The 16,434-nt window shown below is 48.5% G+C and overlaps 1 protein-coding gene across 1 annotated transcript in view; it reads right to left on the reverse strand.

Moving 5' to 3' along the window:
* The window catches only part of LOC110436044 (embryonic stem cell-specific 5-hydroxymethylcytosine-binding protein), a 42,880-nt gene extending 30,836 nt beyond the window's left edge, over positions 1-12,044 (reverse strand). The window contains exons 1-6 of the mRNA XM_021462213.1: positions 11,793-12,044; positions 11,530-11,713; positions 8,680-8,765; positions 7,662-7,774; positions 6,476-6,541; positions 117-223 (exon numbers count right to left, since the gene is read on the reverse strand). Coding sequence (XP_021317888.1) covers positions 117-223; positions 6,476-6,541; positions 7,662-7,774; positions 8,680-8,765; positions 11,530-11,713; positions 11,793-11,920 — 684 coding nt within the window. The 5' untranslated portion in view covers positions 11,921-12,044. The remainder of the gene's footprint in view (positions 1-116; positions 224-6,475; positions 6,542-7,661; positions 7,775-8,679; positions 8,766-11,529; positions 11,714-11,792) is intronic.

Genomic DNA, 16,434 nt, shown 5'->3' on the forward strand with positions numbered 1-16,434 from the left:
GCCTCGCCGCCGCATGACGTTCAAGCCTCGCCCACTGATCTCTCACCGCTACAACCTCCGTTCGACAAGGCACAGAGAGCTGCTGCCTATCAGATGATGCTATGCATATGACTTACCAGATCAGCTCCTTCATAGGGTGCAGTAATTTCTTCAAGTTTTACAGAAGCATCATTTAACCAAGCATTAACAGAGTCCTTACTGCCTAAGATAACAGGCATTCTATCTGCCAGAAAATATCACACTCAGTTACTTGCTACCCAATTCAAATATAAACATGAAGGTAGACTTGCTGCATCAGCCAGTTGCACAAAAGCATTACCTGTAAAAATATAATATTATACCAACTTATGACAAGCCATAGACAATTGTATTTTCAATACAAATTCAAGTTATCAAAACAGCTACTATTGTACTACAACCCATGCTGCAAAAATGCTCACTAAAAAGAAAAGAGAATAATGCATTCATGACACACAGTATTAGCACAGTTCATAAGAATGAAAAATGTGTAGAACAGATAATATAGTGAAGGTCGCAGGCCATGAAGGAAGTCCCTTGGTGAAGACATCAGCGAACTGGGACGCAGTGGGTACATGGAGTACACGAACAGCCCCAATGGCGACGCGTTCGGTGCGCTGGTGTTGTACAGGGTTGGTGGAGAGGTGGACGGCGCTGACATTGTCGCAGTAGACAAGGCAGGCAGAGGTAATGGGGTGATGAAGTTCCTGAAGAAGTTGACGTAGCCAAGTAGCTTCAGCAACGCCGTTGGCAACAGCATGATACTCGGCCTCAGCACTAGAGCGGGAGACGGTGGGCTGCCGCTTGGAGGACCAGGAGACGAGGCTGCCGCCTGAGAAAAACCGCATAGCCAGAGGTGGAGCGGCGGGTGTCTGGGCAGCCAACCCAGTCAGCGTCGGTGTACACAATGAGCTGAGACGAGGATGATCTTGGAATGACAAGACCATACTCCAATGTGCCCTTGAGGTAGCGGAGGATCCTTTTGGCAACAACAAGATGAATTTCCCGAGGGTCATGCATGTAGAGGCAGACTTGTTGGACAGCATACGCGATGTCCGGCCCGGTGAAGGTCAAGTACTGGAGAGCCCTGCCAGACTGCGGTATGCTGCAGGATCAGCAATAGAGGGGCCATCAGAGGCAGAGACCTTGGCACAAGTGTCAACCGAAGTGGAGCAGGGCTTACAATAGCTCATGCCATGTTGGGCCATGATGTCCAGAGTGTACTGACGTTGAGAGAGAAAAAGGGAGTCGCCTTGCTGCTCAACAGTCATGCCAAGGAAGTGATAAAGAGGGCCAAGAACTTTCATAGCAAATTCCTTTTTCAGGGCCTCAATAACACGGTGGAGGAGCTGCTGTGAGGAAGCTGTCAGAACGATGTCATCGACATAGAGAAGCAAGTAGACTGTTTCAGTGCCTCGGTGGAAAATGAACAAGGATTTATCGGACCGTGCTTCAGTGAACCCCAAGGAAAGCAAATGAGAGGCAAACCGGCTGTGCCATTCCCGTGGCACCTGTTTGAGTCCATACAGAGACTTGTTGAGCCTGCACACATGATCAGGATGAGTAGTATTGGCAAAACCTGTGGGCTGAGAGCAATAGACAGTCTCAGACAGAGTCCCATGGAAGAAAGCGTTCTTGACATCAAGCTGATGGATCGGCGAGTGTCGAGAGTGAGCCAAGGTGAGAGCTGTACGGATGGTTGCTGGTTTGACTACAGGGCTGAATGTTTGATCATAATCAACACCGGGACGTTGGGTAAAACCACGCAGAACCCATCGAGCCTTGTATTTGTCCAAAGACCCGTCGGTGTGAAACTTATGCTTGAAAATCCACTTTCCGGTGACCACATTTGCTGTGCTAGGCCGGGGAACAAGGTCCCAGGTGTGATTGTCCAAGAGTGCAGCATATTCTTCTTCCATGGCCTGGCGCCAATGAGGATTGGTGAGGGCGTCGCGACAAGACTGTGGAATTGGGGAGAGGGCCTCGGCATGAAGGCCAAGGCGAGGTTGCTGGAATCCAGATTTTCCCCGGGTCATCATACCATGGTCGTTGACAATCGGTGGACGATCATCTTTCACGAAGCGTGGCGGGGAAGGAATGATGCCAGAGCGTCGAGCAGGTGCTGTCGGGGTTGGTGAGGAAGGCGTTGCCAGTGGAGGAGCACGTCGTGAGTAGACGTGGACGATCGGCTGCTTCTAAAATGAGGGCGCCAGTGCCTGGGGTACCAGGGGCGCTGGAGCCGGATGTATGGCAGGCTCCTGCACATGAGGCGCTTGGGGTACCAGCACCTGGGGCACCATTACTTGGGGCGCCTGGGGCACCGACACCAGAGGCACTTGGGGCACACGAGGCAGCACGTGGGGCATCCGAGGGCGCGCCCGGGGTGCTAGGGGCATCTCCAGGGGGGCGATCTGGAAGTCCTCCTGAGGCACCAGGGGCGCCTGGAGGGCCTGGAAGCCGGGCGGAGAGCGTACTGGTGTTACAGAACCAGTACAGGGAGTAAGGTGCTGGTGAGTGGGGGTACCTGCAGGAAAAGAGGGAGCTGAAAGAGGCTCATTATTAGTTAGAAAATCAAGTTCATCAGAGGAGGGTGATGGGCATTGGTGGGAAAAGGGGAAGGAGGATTCGTCAAACACGACATGACGAGGGATGATGACACGATTAGTGGTGAGATCAAGACACCTATAGCCTTTGTGATCGCTAGAGAGGCCAAGGAAGGCGCACAGAGTGGACCGTGGGGCGAGTTTGTGTGATGCAGTAGCAGTAAGGTTGGGATAGCAGGTGCAGCCGAAGACCCGAAGCTCATGGTAGGAGCGAAGAGTGCCATAGAGAGCAAAATGAGGAGTGGACATGTGTAGGGTCTTGGTGGGGAGACGGTTGAGGAGAAGAGTGGCAGTGGCAAGGGCGTCAGCCCAGTAACAGGGAGGCATGGATGCTTGGAAAAGAAGAGTGCGAATGACGTTGTTGGTGGTGCGTAGAATGCGTTCAGCCTTGCCATTTTGCTGCGAGGTGTAGGGGCAAGACATCCATAGAATGACACCTTTGGCAAGAAAGAAAGCGCGGGAAGTGGAGTTACCGAACTCATGACCATTATCACATTGGACTGCTTTAATAGTGCAACCGAACTTAGTGAGAATGTAGGCGAAAAATTAGACAGGGATGAAAACGTTTCAGACATGAGACGAAGGGGAAAAGTCCAGAGAAAATGAGAGTAATCATCAAGAATTACTAGATAATATTTAAAGCCGGATACACTCGGTACAGGAGAGGTCCACAGATCACAGTGAACTAAATCAAAGGGTTTAGAAGCCCTGGACAAAGAAGAAGAAAAAGGTAAACGGACATGTCGACCGAGTTGACATGCATGACACAAAGGATCATCGCCGGGGGTGCTGCAGATGATGGAAGAAGACCGGGCGAGGCTTTGTAGAGTGTCCTTGCTGGGGTGGCCGAGACGGCGATGCCAGTCGATCGAGGAAGGGGTGGCGATGAGAGCATAAGGTCCAGTAGGTGTTGAAGGAAGCTGCAGGGTGTAGAGAGGTCCCGAGCTGTTACATCGTAGGAGGGTAGCCCTAGTGCGAAGATCCTTCACAGAAATACCAACAGGGTCAAATTCAATTTAGACATGGTTGTCAGTAGTGAATTGTCGAACCGAAAGGAGATTTTTCATAATAGCAGGAGCGATCACAACATTGTTGAGGCGAAAGGGACCCGGGAGGGTCGAGTAACCGGTGCCAACTACAGGAAGAGTAGCACCGTTGCCAACAACAATGGAGGACGGAAAAATAGAGGAGGAGGTGACCATACCAGGACTAGAGGCGATATGGGAGGTGGTCCAGAGTCAACAACCCAATCCGAGTTGCCCAGAGGGGAGTGTCACCGTGCTGAAGGCGTTGGCGAGGGACTGCGGATCCCAAGTGGCCCAGGCAGGAGGAGCCTGCATGCCAGGGCCTGTTGTAGGTGGGACATTGTGTTGTAGAGGGAGCGACGCCATGGTAGGAGGAAGACCGGTCATGAGTGCCAGCTGGTGATGCTGACCGGCCATGTGCGCCTGCTGGTGATGTTGAAGAAGACCAGGACGCGGTAGAGGAGTGCGAGGACCACCAGGCCACATTTGGATGGAGCCATTCCAGGGATTGAGGGACGGCCACTGGGAACCTGTAGGGCACCCTGGCCTCGCCCACCGCGACGGCGTCGGCCACGACCACCACCAGGAGTGCCCCGATGGAAGGGATGGCCTGGGGAAGGGCGGGCAGGAGCAGGTGTTGTCGAAGGGGCGGTCGTCTTGCTGGTCGAAGAGGCGATGAGGGCGGAAGGAGGCGTCGGGGGCGAGGCCATGTTGAGTTCAGCCAAGCGGAGATCAGTGTGGACGTCGCCGAAGTGAGGAAACGGCCGCTGGCGAGTGACAAGCTGAGCCATGAATTGGAAACGCTCATTGAGGCCCCACAAGACATTCAGCACAAGGGTGCGGTCATTAACAGGTTCGCCAAGGTCAGCAAGGGCGTCAGCTTTGCTCTTCATCTTGCGGCAGTACTCATCAACAAAGAATGCCCCTTGAGAGGGTACGAAACTCGGCATCTAGGAGCAGAGCCTGGGACTCACGGTTGTTCAAGAACTGTTGTTCGATCCCGAGCCAGGCAGCCCATGCCGTGGTGCCGCCATGCTCATGAATGATGTCCAGGAGGTCCGAAGAGACGCTGTTGAACAGTCATGAGAGGACCACATAATCCATGCGCACCCAGGCTGAGTCGTCGAGTTGAGGGGTGGCGCTGAGGACATGGTCCTTCAAGGCGTATCGGCCGAGGGTGAGGAGGAGGTATTCACGCCACTTGGAGTAGTTGGAGGACTGGAGGTCGAGGACGATGGGCACCAGGTTGCGGACGTTCTGCACAGCGGCAGCCTGACGGTGCAGATGAGCGACGACCTCTATTTCGGAGTAGGCAGAGTGGACATCGTCGTCCCGGAGGGCCTCGGCCCGAATGCGATCGCGGAGGGCCCCAGCCTGCAGCTCCTGGGCGTCGGCCAACGCACGCTCCTGAGCGAGCGTGGCGGTAGCAGCGCGGACGCACTCCTGGGCGGCGGCGGCGGTTTTGAGGAGATCAATTTCCTCCTGAAGCTGTTGGCGGCGGCCGACATTATCAGCGTGGACGGAGGCGGCTTCCTCATCCAGGGCCTGGGCCGCAGCGAGAGCGTCGTCACGCAGCTTGGTTGCGGAGGTAGCAGCGTCAGTGGAGGAGGAAGCCATGGGGGGCACGAGGAGACGCGCGGTGCGGCGAGGAGGTGCGCGGCACTGCAAGGAGGTGGGCGGAGGCACGCGTCGCGAGGAGAGGTGGGCGGAGGCTCACGGCGCGAGGGAGTTGGGCGCAGCCTGAGGGGTCGGGCGCCGCGCAACAGCCGAGGGAGGCGGAAGCGGAAGGAGAACAGGGTCGCACAGGACACGATTAGGTGTCTGATACCATGAAGGTCGCAGGCCAGCTGTATTAGGTTAATAGAACTATGTGATTACAGAGGGATTACACACATATATATAGTAGAGTACATGGGCCAGAGTAGGCCAACAGCCAGTCCAACAAGGGTGGTGCATACTAATTCTAACATATAGTATAAATAAATGTTAGTGAACAAAAGAAATTAGGATTCTTAATGCATACTTTGAGCATTTACATTTAGCGTGATTGTTATTGACAAGGTACCTACCCATTTTCCTGTTATCTTGAAGAGTATGCATGAGTGTTTGACTTGCCATAAATAATGCAATTTGTACAGCCATAAAGAAGCCACATCGCTAATCATGAAACATGCTACTTGTTAGTCGCTGAACTCTTAATCTTGGTAGTAGCAGAATTCTAACTCTCATCAAGGGAGAGGATGACACTTGGAGTTGGGACAATTTTCTGGTTTATTTCTCACACAATGCCATACCAACCTGAGGGGTTGGGGGTACATATTTATAGACTGCTATTCAGCCAAGCATATGCCAAGATGCTAGTCCTAGATGCTAGTCTAAGATGCTGTCCTAGTCTAACTGTTGTCCTAAGATGTTGTCCTAAGATGCTGTCCTAAAGCTAGTCCAAGATGCTGTCCTAGATGGGCAGCAAAGACCACCATGCAGCAAGGTCACAAGGACCATGTGCTGCAGCCCCCACAAAGACCACAGTACAAAGACTTATCCATCACTACTGTCATGAGATTTAACTGAAAGCTGAAGTCTCTTTCCATGTGCCAAACAATATTTTTCAAACAGGAGCATGGAACTAGCAGGATTAAAGCATTTACAAATTATAATCCACTATTCCGCTAAATGCTGCAGTGAAGAACTGTATACAAGAGGATAACTTAATAAAATGAAAAGGAAAAAGAAAACATGTGCATCAAGTTGAATATGGCTAAAGCACGAGCAGTCATAAATAATTTTGAAGATGTTCAGAAACACTGGAGATAAGAGCAGATCACTAACCATGAAGCCAATTTAGAGAAGTTGAGGCACGTGTAGTCAAAATAGTGAATGTATGGTTGATCTCTCCTGAGGTAAATATTAGGTAATGCTGGATTATCAGTATCAGGGAGAGTAACATAATTTGATTGTTTCAAACTTGGCATGAACAAGCTTCTTTGAACAGTATGGTCAAATAAAAAAGTTAGGCATGTGTATGCAGTATGCTACCAAGTAGAGCATCATATTCTGCAAGCACTTACTGGACCACATTTGAAATAATTTGTGAAGAGACTGATAAATTATTACAGTTTTCAAGAATTGTTTTCACGAACACGACTTCACGCATTTTTCATTAAGAGGATATACAGTTTTCAAGATATAAACTAAATCTTAACGGGAAATAGAATGAATATGATGCTCTACTTGGTAGCATATATCTTGAAAATGGGTGCCTCTGCGTGTCCATCCTGCATCACATCTATGTATGCTGGTCCAACATATGTCCAGTAGTGCAGTGCTCGGAACACATTGTGTTTTCCCATTTAGCACTGCCCTCTTCTTTTGGCCCATTGCACTGCCATCTTCCCTCGACAGGTTTGGGCTGAGCATTACAGTCATCGCTGTGTTGCTCGAGTCGTCTTGGACAGTGTGTTAATCTCAATCATAAAATCTGTAAGTGTGAACTGCTTTGTTCAAGAAAAGGTAGGCACAATTTTACATGCAATACTTATCCAAAGCTTCAATACTTTTGAAACAGCACAAAATCATGCTTGCCCCTTTGTAAATGATTAAGCAGTTACAGGTATAAAGACAGATCAGAGAACTACAAGAAAATATCAAACCTAAGTTGGTTAAAAAAAGCACAAAGTATCAATCAAGAACATAACAAGATATTGAGAGCCACAATTCCTCATGTTCAAGAACCACAGCTCCTATGATTGACGGCACAACAATAACTGAATAAAATTGGATGCGTATAGGCATGATCTGCTCTGTCAAAAACAATAAACTTGATATTCAAAAATGCTAGTATCAAATCCATCCTTGACAAGTGTTATACATGCAGAATAAAAGAACATATTGACTAAATCACCCAAAACACTCAGCCTTTAAATTCCCCCAAAAAAGTTGGATTTGTAATTTAGTAAATAAATGTGTTTTGTAAAAAAGTAAGAATATAACTATTGCAATCAGTAAGCATCCTAACCTTCTGAATTTGTCCACATATCATACAAGGCTGCAAAGACAAGAGGCCTATGATCTTGAAAATGTATGTAGTATGGCTGTTTTTTTGATCCATATTTTTTCCACTCATAAAACCTAAATCCATAACAAAATCCAACTCCTGATCAGTTAAAGAAATGTACTGAACAGACTATTTCTTCTTTCTAGGAAGTTACTGAATATCCAATTGCAAACTGCAACAAATCATACACGGGGCAAAGTAAACTGTTATCCATTTACAATTGGAGGGTTCAAAGTATAATGTATAAACAATAGCACATCGTATGACAAGAATTATATTTTCCATGTAGGCAAGAGGGATATGCAAAAACAAAATGGGTGTTATACTATTGAAAGAGTAAAATGCACAGGGGTCCCCGAACTTGTCCCGGGATGTCAGGTCCCCAAACCCTTAAAACTCATTTTTAGGTCCTCAAACTTGTCTTGGTGTGTAATCTAGATCTACATCCCAATTCCCAAACTTTTGAAATAATATTTTTAGGTCCCAGGCTAGAGTTAAATTAAGTCAGTACCCGTTGCTATTCTAGACCCTGTACTGCTTTGGAGTCAACAAGAATAGTTAACTGTCTTTGTACCGTATGAACTATGAAGTTATGCCACCAAAGTCTATAGCCTATGTCTGAAAGCATAAGTCTAGTGCTTATCTACCTAGGATACTTATCTAGAGTAGTTGGTGGCTGCTGTGTCAGCACCTTATCTTTATAGCATCTACTTTAGCATCTCTAGAATATGCTGTAATCCTTTCTTAAGCACCAAGCAAGCTACCCTATATGTATCCCCAACCTGCCATAGTTGTGGTAAGGCTAATGAAATAGAAAAACTAGCCCCAAATCCTGTGATTTGTGTCCAACAATGTCCCCATTCCATTTCCTCACTCCCTTGCAGTGTGTACACAGTATTTTATCTACACACAGAAGACTGAAGATCTGGCATGGCATAAATAGAACTAGCAAAACTCAAAATCAACCATAATTCCATACCCTTCTACTGCAGCAAGGCACCTATTCTTTTGAATTAGTCGACGGAATGAAACCTTTTCTTTTAGGGACTCTGATCTGGCATTGAACTGCATGAAAAAGAAAACCATAACTTAACTAATGCTAAAAAAAGGACCAATTCCTGAATTAAAAAAAATAGATTCATGAAATATAAATAAAGCATCATAACACATCTCAGTCACACAGATATTACAAATATGGACATGTAATTCAGCACGAATCAGTGCTCCTACATTTTGTTTGTCATGTTAAATTTTTTGTCTACATACTGCAAAAAAAATCAACCTATTTGCCACTTCCGCATTTTTATTTTTATTTTTTTGCCATATTGTTCTCTTTTGCTTTCTAATTTCTAATCCAACTTGGATGGATACTCTTTCCTAGCCTTCTTCATCCCAAATCTACCACCATCTCCAACCGTTAAAATCACTTCATTGCTTACACAACTGCAACATTGCAGCTGCAAAGGCGATGAGGTCACATGTGGAGGGACTGATCAGCGTAGGTCAAATAGTACCATATCACAGTGTTTCCCACCATTTACTTGCCTGCAGTCAATAGCCAAGAGGCCTGTCTTGAAAGTGAACATTTGGAAAAAGAGTGAGATTAAGATATTCATTAAAGCAGAGGAAACTAAAAGGGGGTATGGCAATTCACAGGGATAAGTAGATTCAAGGTTGCAATGATCTTTCGAAACTATAGAACCTAGCCAACCAACTACTAGCAGCGATTAGTAAATAGCGGACCCAGACGCCCGCGTCGCTCTCCCTCGAGGGCGACCGGGCGGCTCCATCTGCCGCCGCCGCAGGCTCCACCCCCACGCGGTCTCGGTCAGGCCACCGCCGGAGCTCGACGCCGGGCTTCCGACGGAAGGCAAGGACGGCGGCGGCTCGGCCCTCTGCATCCCTTCCCTTCTTCTCGCGAAGCCTCTGCGGTGCTCCGACGCCGACTCAAAGAAGTTGGCCGGCGGCGTTTCTCCGGTGTGGGTGTGGGCGGATCCGGCTCCCCCACGCCCGGATCTATCGTCCCCATGAGCAGGCAAAGGTTGGGAGCGCTCGGTGGCCATGACGTGTGGCAGCCGCCGCGCACGATGGTCATGGCGGCGGCGCAACCTGGCTGGATCCGGCTGTCCCGCGCCCGGATTTTGTCGTCCCTCCCTCTCCAGCGCGGCTGCGGTCGCTGTCGCTGGACGTCCTGTCGCGGGCGCTGACCACGTCGGGCCTGCACGCCTTCACGCAGGCGGAGCTCAGCGCCGCCACGCGGGGACTCTCCAGCAGCAACTTCATCGGCGAGGGCGGGTTCGGACCCGTCTACAAGGGCTTCCTCGACGAGCGGCTTCGGCCCGGGGAGATCGAGCCGCTGCACGTCGCCGTCAAGTACCTCGACGCCGACGGGCCGCAAGGCCGCCGCGAGTGGCTGGTTCCCCGATGCCTTGGCTATGGCCTCGATCTATCTGCTGCTCTTTGGTCATCAGCGAGGTGGCGGACTATGGCCTACTCTGACTCCTTCTGGGTGGTCCTGCAGCGTCGAGGGGCACGCGGTTCGGCCGCAGGCGTGCCGGCAGTGGGGCAGTGTGTCCTTTGCGTTTGCGTGCAGGGGCCAACTGCGGCACGTTTGCGAGGTTTGACCGCGGGCTTGCTGGCGGCGGGGCTCCGTGTTCGTGAGCGCCTTCCCGCCTTCTCCTCGGGAAGGCAAAATGCAGTTTGGTCAACGCGACGGCATCGACATCGGCAACTTCATGGGTGATAGCGTGCTGGTGGTGCCGGTGCGCGCCTCCCATCTCACGGGCGAGTCCGGCAATGGCTCCGTGCGGTGTGGCGGTGACCGGCTCCTCCCCTCGTCCGGACAGTTGCTTGCCGGTGCGCGCCTCCCTCCGTCGTGGGCGAGTCCTGGTGTGCCTCAGCGCGGTGTGGCGGCGACCGGTACGTTTGGGGATCTTTGTTGGCGCGCGCCTCCCACCGCCGCGGGCGAGTCCGGGTGCGGCTCCGCGCGGTGTGGCGGCGGCCGACAACCCCCCTCTGCTCAGGCGGGAACGCTTTTGCGCGTCTCCCCTCGTCGCGGGCGAGTCCGGAATGGCTCCGCGTTGAGCGGAGGCGGTCGACGTTTGCCAGTGCGCTCCTACCACCATCGCGGGCGAGTCCGAAAGGCTCCGCATGGTGTGGCGGCGGCCGGCTATCACCTCAGTCGCGGGTGGGTCTTTGGAGGCTTTGCAACGGCTCTAGGCGAAAGCTCAGCTCAAACTTTTTGAGCCAGGTACGAGATTCTCCTTCCTGAAGTCGTCACTGAAGAGCCTTGCAACTACTTCTCATCGGCACATGGCTCGGGAGAAATCCTTGTCAAGCTCCGGCTTGCATGACGATGATTACGTTATGGCGTCATTCACCCCCTAGAGGCATCATCGAAGAGCTCATGTCCTGATTAGTAGTCTCCGCGTCCTGCTATTGTTTCCTTGTTTATGTGTGGCTCTACCACTTTTCGCCCTAGCGCTAGGGCGCTCGGTGCTGTTGTTGTTGTTGTTTTTCCTCCTCAAAACCTCTGTAAATCTGTCTTTTTGGGCCCTTTTTGAATATATTCAGTTGGGAGTAATCCCCGGTGAAAAATCAAAAAAAAAATACTAGCAGCACAACACTAAATCACTAATGTTAAGATCAAGAAGAAAAAAAATTACATTAGAATGCCAAGCTAGAATTGTTGGGGTAACATAATCCCACTGCAAACAATTTATAGTCTACAGTTTGCTATCTATGCGCCGAAGCTTTGATAAAGTAATGCTCAGGTGTAAGAACAAGAACAGAAGCAGCAAATACAGGAGACAGCAGCCAATCCACATACCATCCTGAAATGGTCGGGTTTCTCGGTCTTGTTGGTGAAACTGGGCACCAGCCCCCACTTCATACACTGGATCACCGGCCCCTCCCCATCCGCACCCCGTTCTCTGTCGCCGCAGCCTGGTCGTGACCGCACGGCGCCCACAGGCAGGTACGCCCCAGGCAACACGTTGTACGACGGCCGGAACCTGCGCCCCACACACCCAAGAGCAGCGAAAGCTGAACGCACACGAACGTGAACCCGTGTACCCAAAAGGTATGTCCTACCGGTCAAGATGGAGCGCCGGCACAGCGGGGCCATCTCCACCACCGTCCGCGTTGGCGGAGGTGGTGGGGAAGCCGAAAGCCCTGGCAACCTGGGCCGGGCTGAGGGTGCACCGGGCCCTGCCGCACATGGAAGGCTGGACTGGGATGCGTTCTCAGGCGCCGCGGCGGTGATTGGTACTCGCTGTAAATGGAGGTGACGGAGACCTGGTCGGAGGTGTAGTGAGAAGGGTAATTAGAGCATCTTTCCCAATCCGAGTGAGAGAAAAGACCTTTATAATATAAAACCTAAACATATTCTATATCAAAGACTAGAGATTTTTCTTAGCGCAGGAAGCTGTTGTGAGCTGTTTTTTTTTTCCAAATACTTATTTCCAAAACAGCTTCACGGTGAAGCTGTTTTTTCCCTCCTCTCACAAAGATATAAGTTGGATGAAGCTGGAAAAAAAGTAGCTTATTGCAGCTTCTCTCTCATTTCTCTCTCTCAACTATGCATGAAGTAGTTGGTGAAACTATTTTGCCAAACACTTTTTTCAAAACAGCTCAGCTTCATCTAGAAAGTCACTCATAAAGCTATTTTCTAAAAAACAGCTTTACTAGTGAAGTTGAGCTGTGCCAAACAAGCCCTTAGAGTAACTCCAACCGTTTGCTAAAAGTACTTGGCATCCTAAGATTTTTGGTAAAATCATAAAAAGTAGCCTCCAACAAGTTAGCAAAACTAGTTGACAATTTCATGAGCTTGGCAAAATTTCTCCTTTCTTTGGCAAATATGCCAAGTCCTCCATCGATTGGCATCACGTGTATCTCAATTTGCCAACTAGTTTTACGAATTTGTTGGAGGCTCAATTTTGTGATTTTGGCAAAAATCCTAGGATGCTAAGTTCTTTTGCCAAGTTCAAATAGCAAGCTGTTGGAGAAGGCTTCTTTTTTCACTTGGCATTTAGTTTTGACACTTGGCAAAACTACAGATTTGCCAAGTGAGTTTTAACAAATTGTTGGAGTTGCTCTTAGGTCACTGCCGATACCAAACGTTGTATGTAACCTCGCTCTCTATATCAAAATTTTGACCTTGTTTGGACCCTGCGCATAGTAGTTATCTAATTTTGCTAAAAAACTATCTACTAATAATTATCTCTTTTTATCAAACACATATAAATTTCCAAATAGATATAGATAGTGAGTGGATTGATAATTGACACTAGTTAGACCAAATCAGATAATGACTTAGTCGATATGGGACCCAGGGTTCCCTCGTCGGTAGGTTACCAGAAGGTGGGCCTTGGCCTGGTCCACATTTCCAAAAGGAAGCGAATCGAAACGTATCTCCGACTCCGAGTAGAATAAGGCTGGACTAGCTAGATTCTTATAGAAGGTACCTTGTGTATTAGAAACAAAACTCTATCTATGAATCCATCTAGGATAACAAATCACTTCTCAACCATTTCTACTGATTTAAAAAGAGGCTAAGGGCACCCCTTGTAAGAGAGATGAGTAACACAACACCATACGATCAATATAACACAAAGGCTAATGCCAACTAGACGTAAAGGCTTTTACTCGAGATTCAACTCGAGGGCCCGAACCAGGATAAATCGATTGTCTCTTGCATTAATTATCGAGTTTCAGTATACGCCGAAGCCCGAACAACTGTCTAGGGTACCCCGTGGTAGGCTATTAGTGATAAAACATTGACAACTAGCACACCAGGTAGGGGCTTTTGGCAATTTTGCAACCGAGAGCTCAATGGACCTTGACAACATGATCTTCCCTGTGGGTTCAATCTTCATCTTCAGATCCTGAATCTACAAAGCGAATGGTAATGGCAAGCTCCAAAGTTGTCTCCTTGAAGATTCAGGAACCCATGAAGCACACAACGGCTCGACCACGACAAATCTACTCGCCGAGAAGTTTTCGATACTCGTGATTCCGAGTTCTTCTCCACTAGGGCTCCGGAATGTGGCCTCAACATTCCAAGGACTCAGCTCAAGACTTTTCAAGGATCCTCATACGAAGTTGAGTACTTTCTCTTCCAGGTTCCCCAACACAGCTACCTCCTATCAAGCACTGCTTCGAGTTCTAGCCGATTCAGTACAAATGGTGCGGCTAACGGGAGCACAGGAGGAACTTGTGTTGACAGTGACATCATAGGACTACATCATTCACTGGTCATGTTCTATTTCTGAAGATAGCAACGCTCAGTTAGTCGACATGACAATAATCATTCCTTCCAAGGGGACCCATTATACAATTTAGAAGAAGCCATAGAAAACAAGTAAACAACTTAGAGAAAATCAGAGCTAGATCCTTGCACACCCATGAAGTACTCATGATCCATTAACCCCGTTCGCCTTTGGTTTTTTCGAAAGCACTAGACATTAGATCATCGAATGAATCAAAATCAAATATATCCCTAGAGATCTAGGGCCACGAAAGCGAAGCTAAGGATCAAAGACGGAACAAAGAGAAGAAGAACAAGTAGAAGCAAGGACGTGTACATCGAGCAAGGCACCGTAAAGAAGAATGAGCCAAGTTCAAGTCTAAGCTAGGAGTATATGAAAAAAAGTAGAACGTGAGGAGGAGGATAGGCATGTGACTAGGAGAACAAGGATTTAGGAATTCCTAGAACAACTTGAAGATGTCTCTCACCCCGACGAAGAACAAGAACACCTCAAAGAAAGCCATCTGAGCAGCTAATCAATGGGCAAAGGACGAACAACCTTCTAGTACAAGTTCATGAAGGAGAGACGATCAAAACCTACACAAATCTACATTTGGGAGGTTAGGTCCAGTGGGAAGTAGCAATATAAGAAGCCAAACAAAACAGAGCCAGAGCAATCAACTTGAACCACCAAGAGAAAACAAGAGCAAACTACAGAGCCCTGTACCACCTCGATACTACTCATGCTCTCGCCAAATTGATAATAGTTGAGAGGGAGGAGCAGAATCTAGGTGTAGGAGTACAACGACACCTAATACATTCCCCTGTTTCTCAAGTCGACTACTCCACAAGTTCAAACCATCCAACCACTCGAAATATGATGGGAAGAGAGAACCAAGAGCAGACATCAAGACAAGCAAGCTCTTAGGTCCGTCACGACGGTATAACTGGCTACTCCCAAATACCTCAATTGGTCATAGTATCCAATACAATTTTCAAGAGAAGATCAGTGGACAAGCGTCAGCAATGCTGGACTATATCCACTCGTACTAAATCCTACTATCACCAGCATGACTATCATCAAGGTCCTAATCAAAGGAGGAGCTAGGCTAAACATCATTTTTTCTGACACACTATGGAAGATGGGGTTGGATTTCTCTAAGATGATCACTCCAATAGGGGTACCGTTCTATGGGATAGTACCCATCGAAGCAGTCATTCCTCTCAAATAGATTACCCTACACGTCAGTGTTCACTACAAGAATCCTGTAATTTTTTGACTTTCTATTTGTGTCATTACATATGAAAATAATGTCACAACATAAGAGTTGTGACAATTAGTTGACCAAAAACTATATGTCAACGGATCATGTAACATCTGTATATTCTTTGTCATAAGGTATGACATTGATTATTTGTCATAATATCTGAGACCTCGTCACATGGCAAAATGCCACGTAAGATGAAAAGTGAAAGTGCATTTGCCCCCTATGTGGGTTTTGGTGTATTGATGACATCCAATTTAGGGACTAATGCGCTGTATTTGAGATTTGCTACAGCTACTAGTCTCATGAAAGATGCAAAGGTTCGACTTAAGATGAAATGGTATCCCCCAATCTTCGTTCGTGAGAAAGGCGTTGGAATCAATCTAGAGCTTAATTGTTTTTCTTTAATTTTGGGGATAGGTATGCCGTACTATCAAGAGGGATTCAAAAGTTCTTGGTTTGGCGAAGATAGAGTGCTCAAGTCTTTCAACTAAAACTTTTTAGAGACACTCTAGCACCTCTCTTGCACTTAGGTTTAACTTCTGTGACTTCTGGTGTCGGAAGTCCCGACGCGGGTCGGAACTCCCGACGTTCTGCGCGAGAACTGTGAACGTCGGAAGTCCCGACGTTGAGTTCTGCGCGCGCACATGTCGGAAGTCCTGACAAGCGTCGGAATTTGGCTGGCTGCTCCCTCGCACGAGCGTCAGCAGTCCCGACCAGCGTCAGCAGTGTTGACGCGTCGGAAGTCCCGACGCTTGTCGGAACTTCCGACGTTGCCGTTTCTGCGCTGACTCAGTTTGTCTGTTGAACAGTTTTTCCCCGTGAGTGTCGAAAGTCCCGACACTATGTCGGAACTTCCGACGTAGATCTGAGCAGACTTTTCTTCCAGTAGTATAAATAGCTCTCTCTGTGTTTCTAACCGTGACCCACTCTTTCATTGCGACCATCCCTCAGACTAAACAGCTCCCAAGCATTCAAGACTCCCCTCTCCTCCTCCTCTTTGCTCCCAACTTCGATTCACCTTAGATTTGGAGTGATTGGAGAGTGGTTAAGTGAGAGCAACATCTTGAGAAGCTTGAGCACTTGATCTCTTCGTCAAGCCGGCAGGTTTTGAGTTTATTACTCTTGGGTTCTTGGAACCCTAGCCGGCTAGGCGTCGTCCAAGAGCTTCCATCTTGTGGAAGAGCCTTGGAAAGTTTGTATTACCTGGTTTTTCTTAGTG

This window comes from Sorghum bicolor, chromosome 5 (assembly GCF_000003195.3).
Source record: "Sorghum bicolor cultivar BTx623 chromosome 5, Sorghum_bicolor_NCBIv3, whole genome shotgun sequence".
NCBI classification, from domain to species: domain Eukaryota; kingdom Viridiplantae; phylum Streptophyta; class Magnoliopsida; order Poales; family Poaceae; genus Sorghum; species Sorghum bicolor.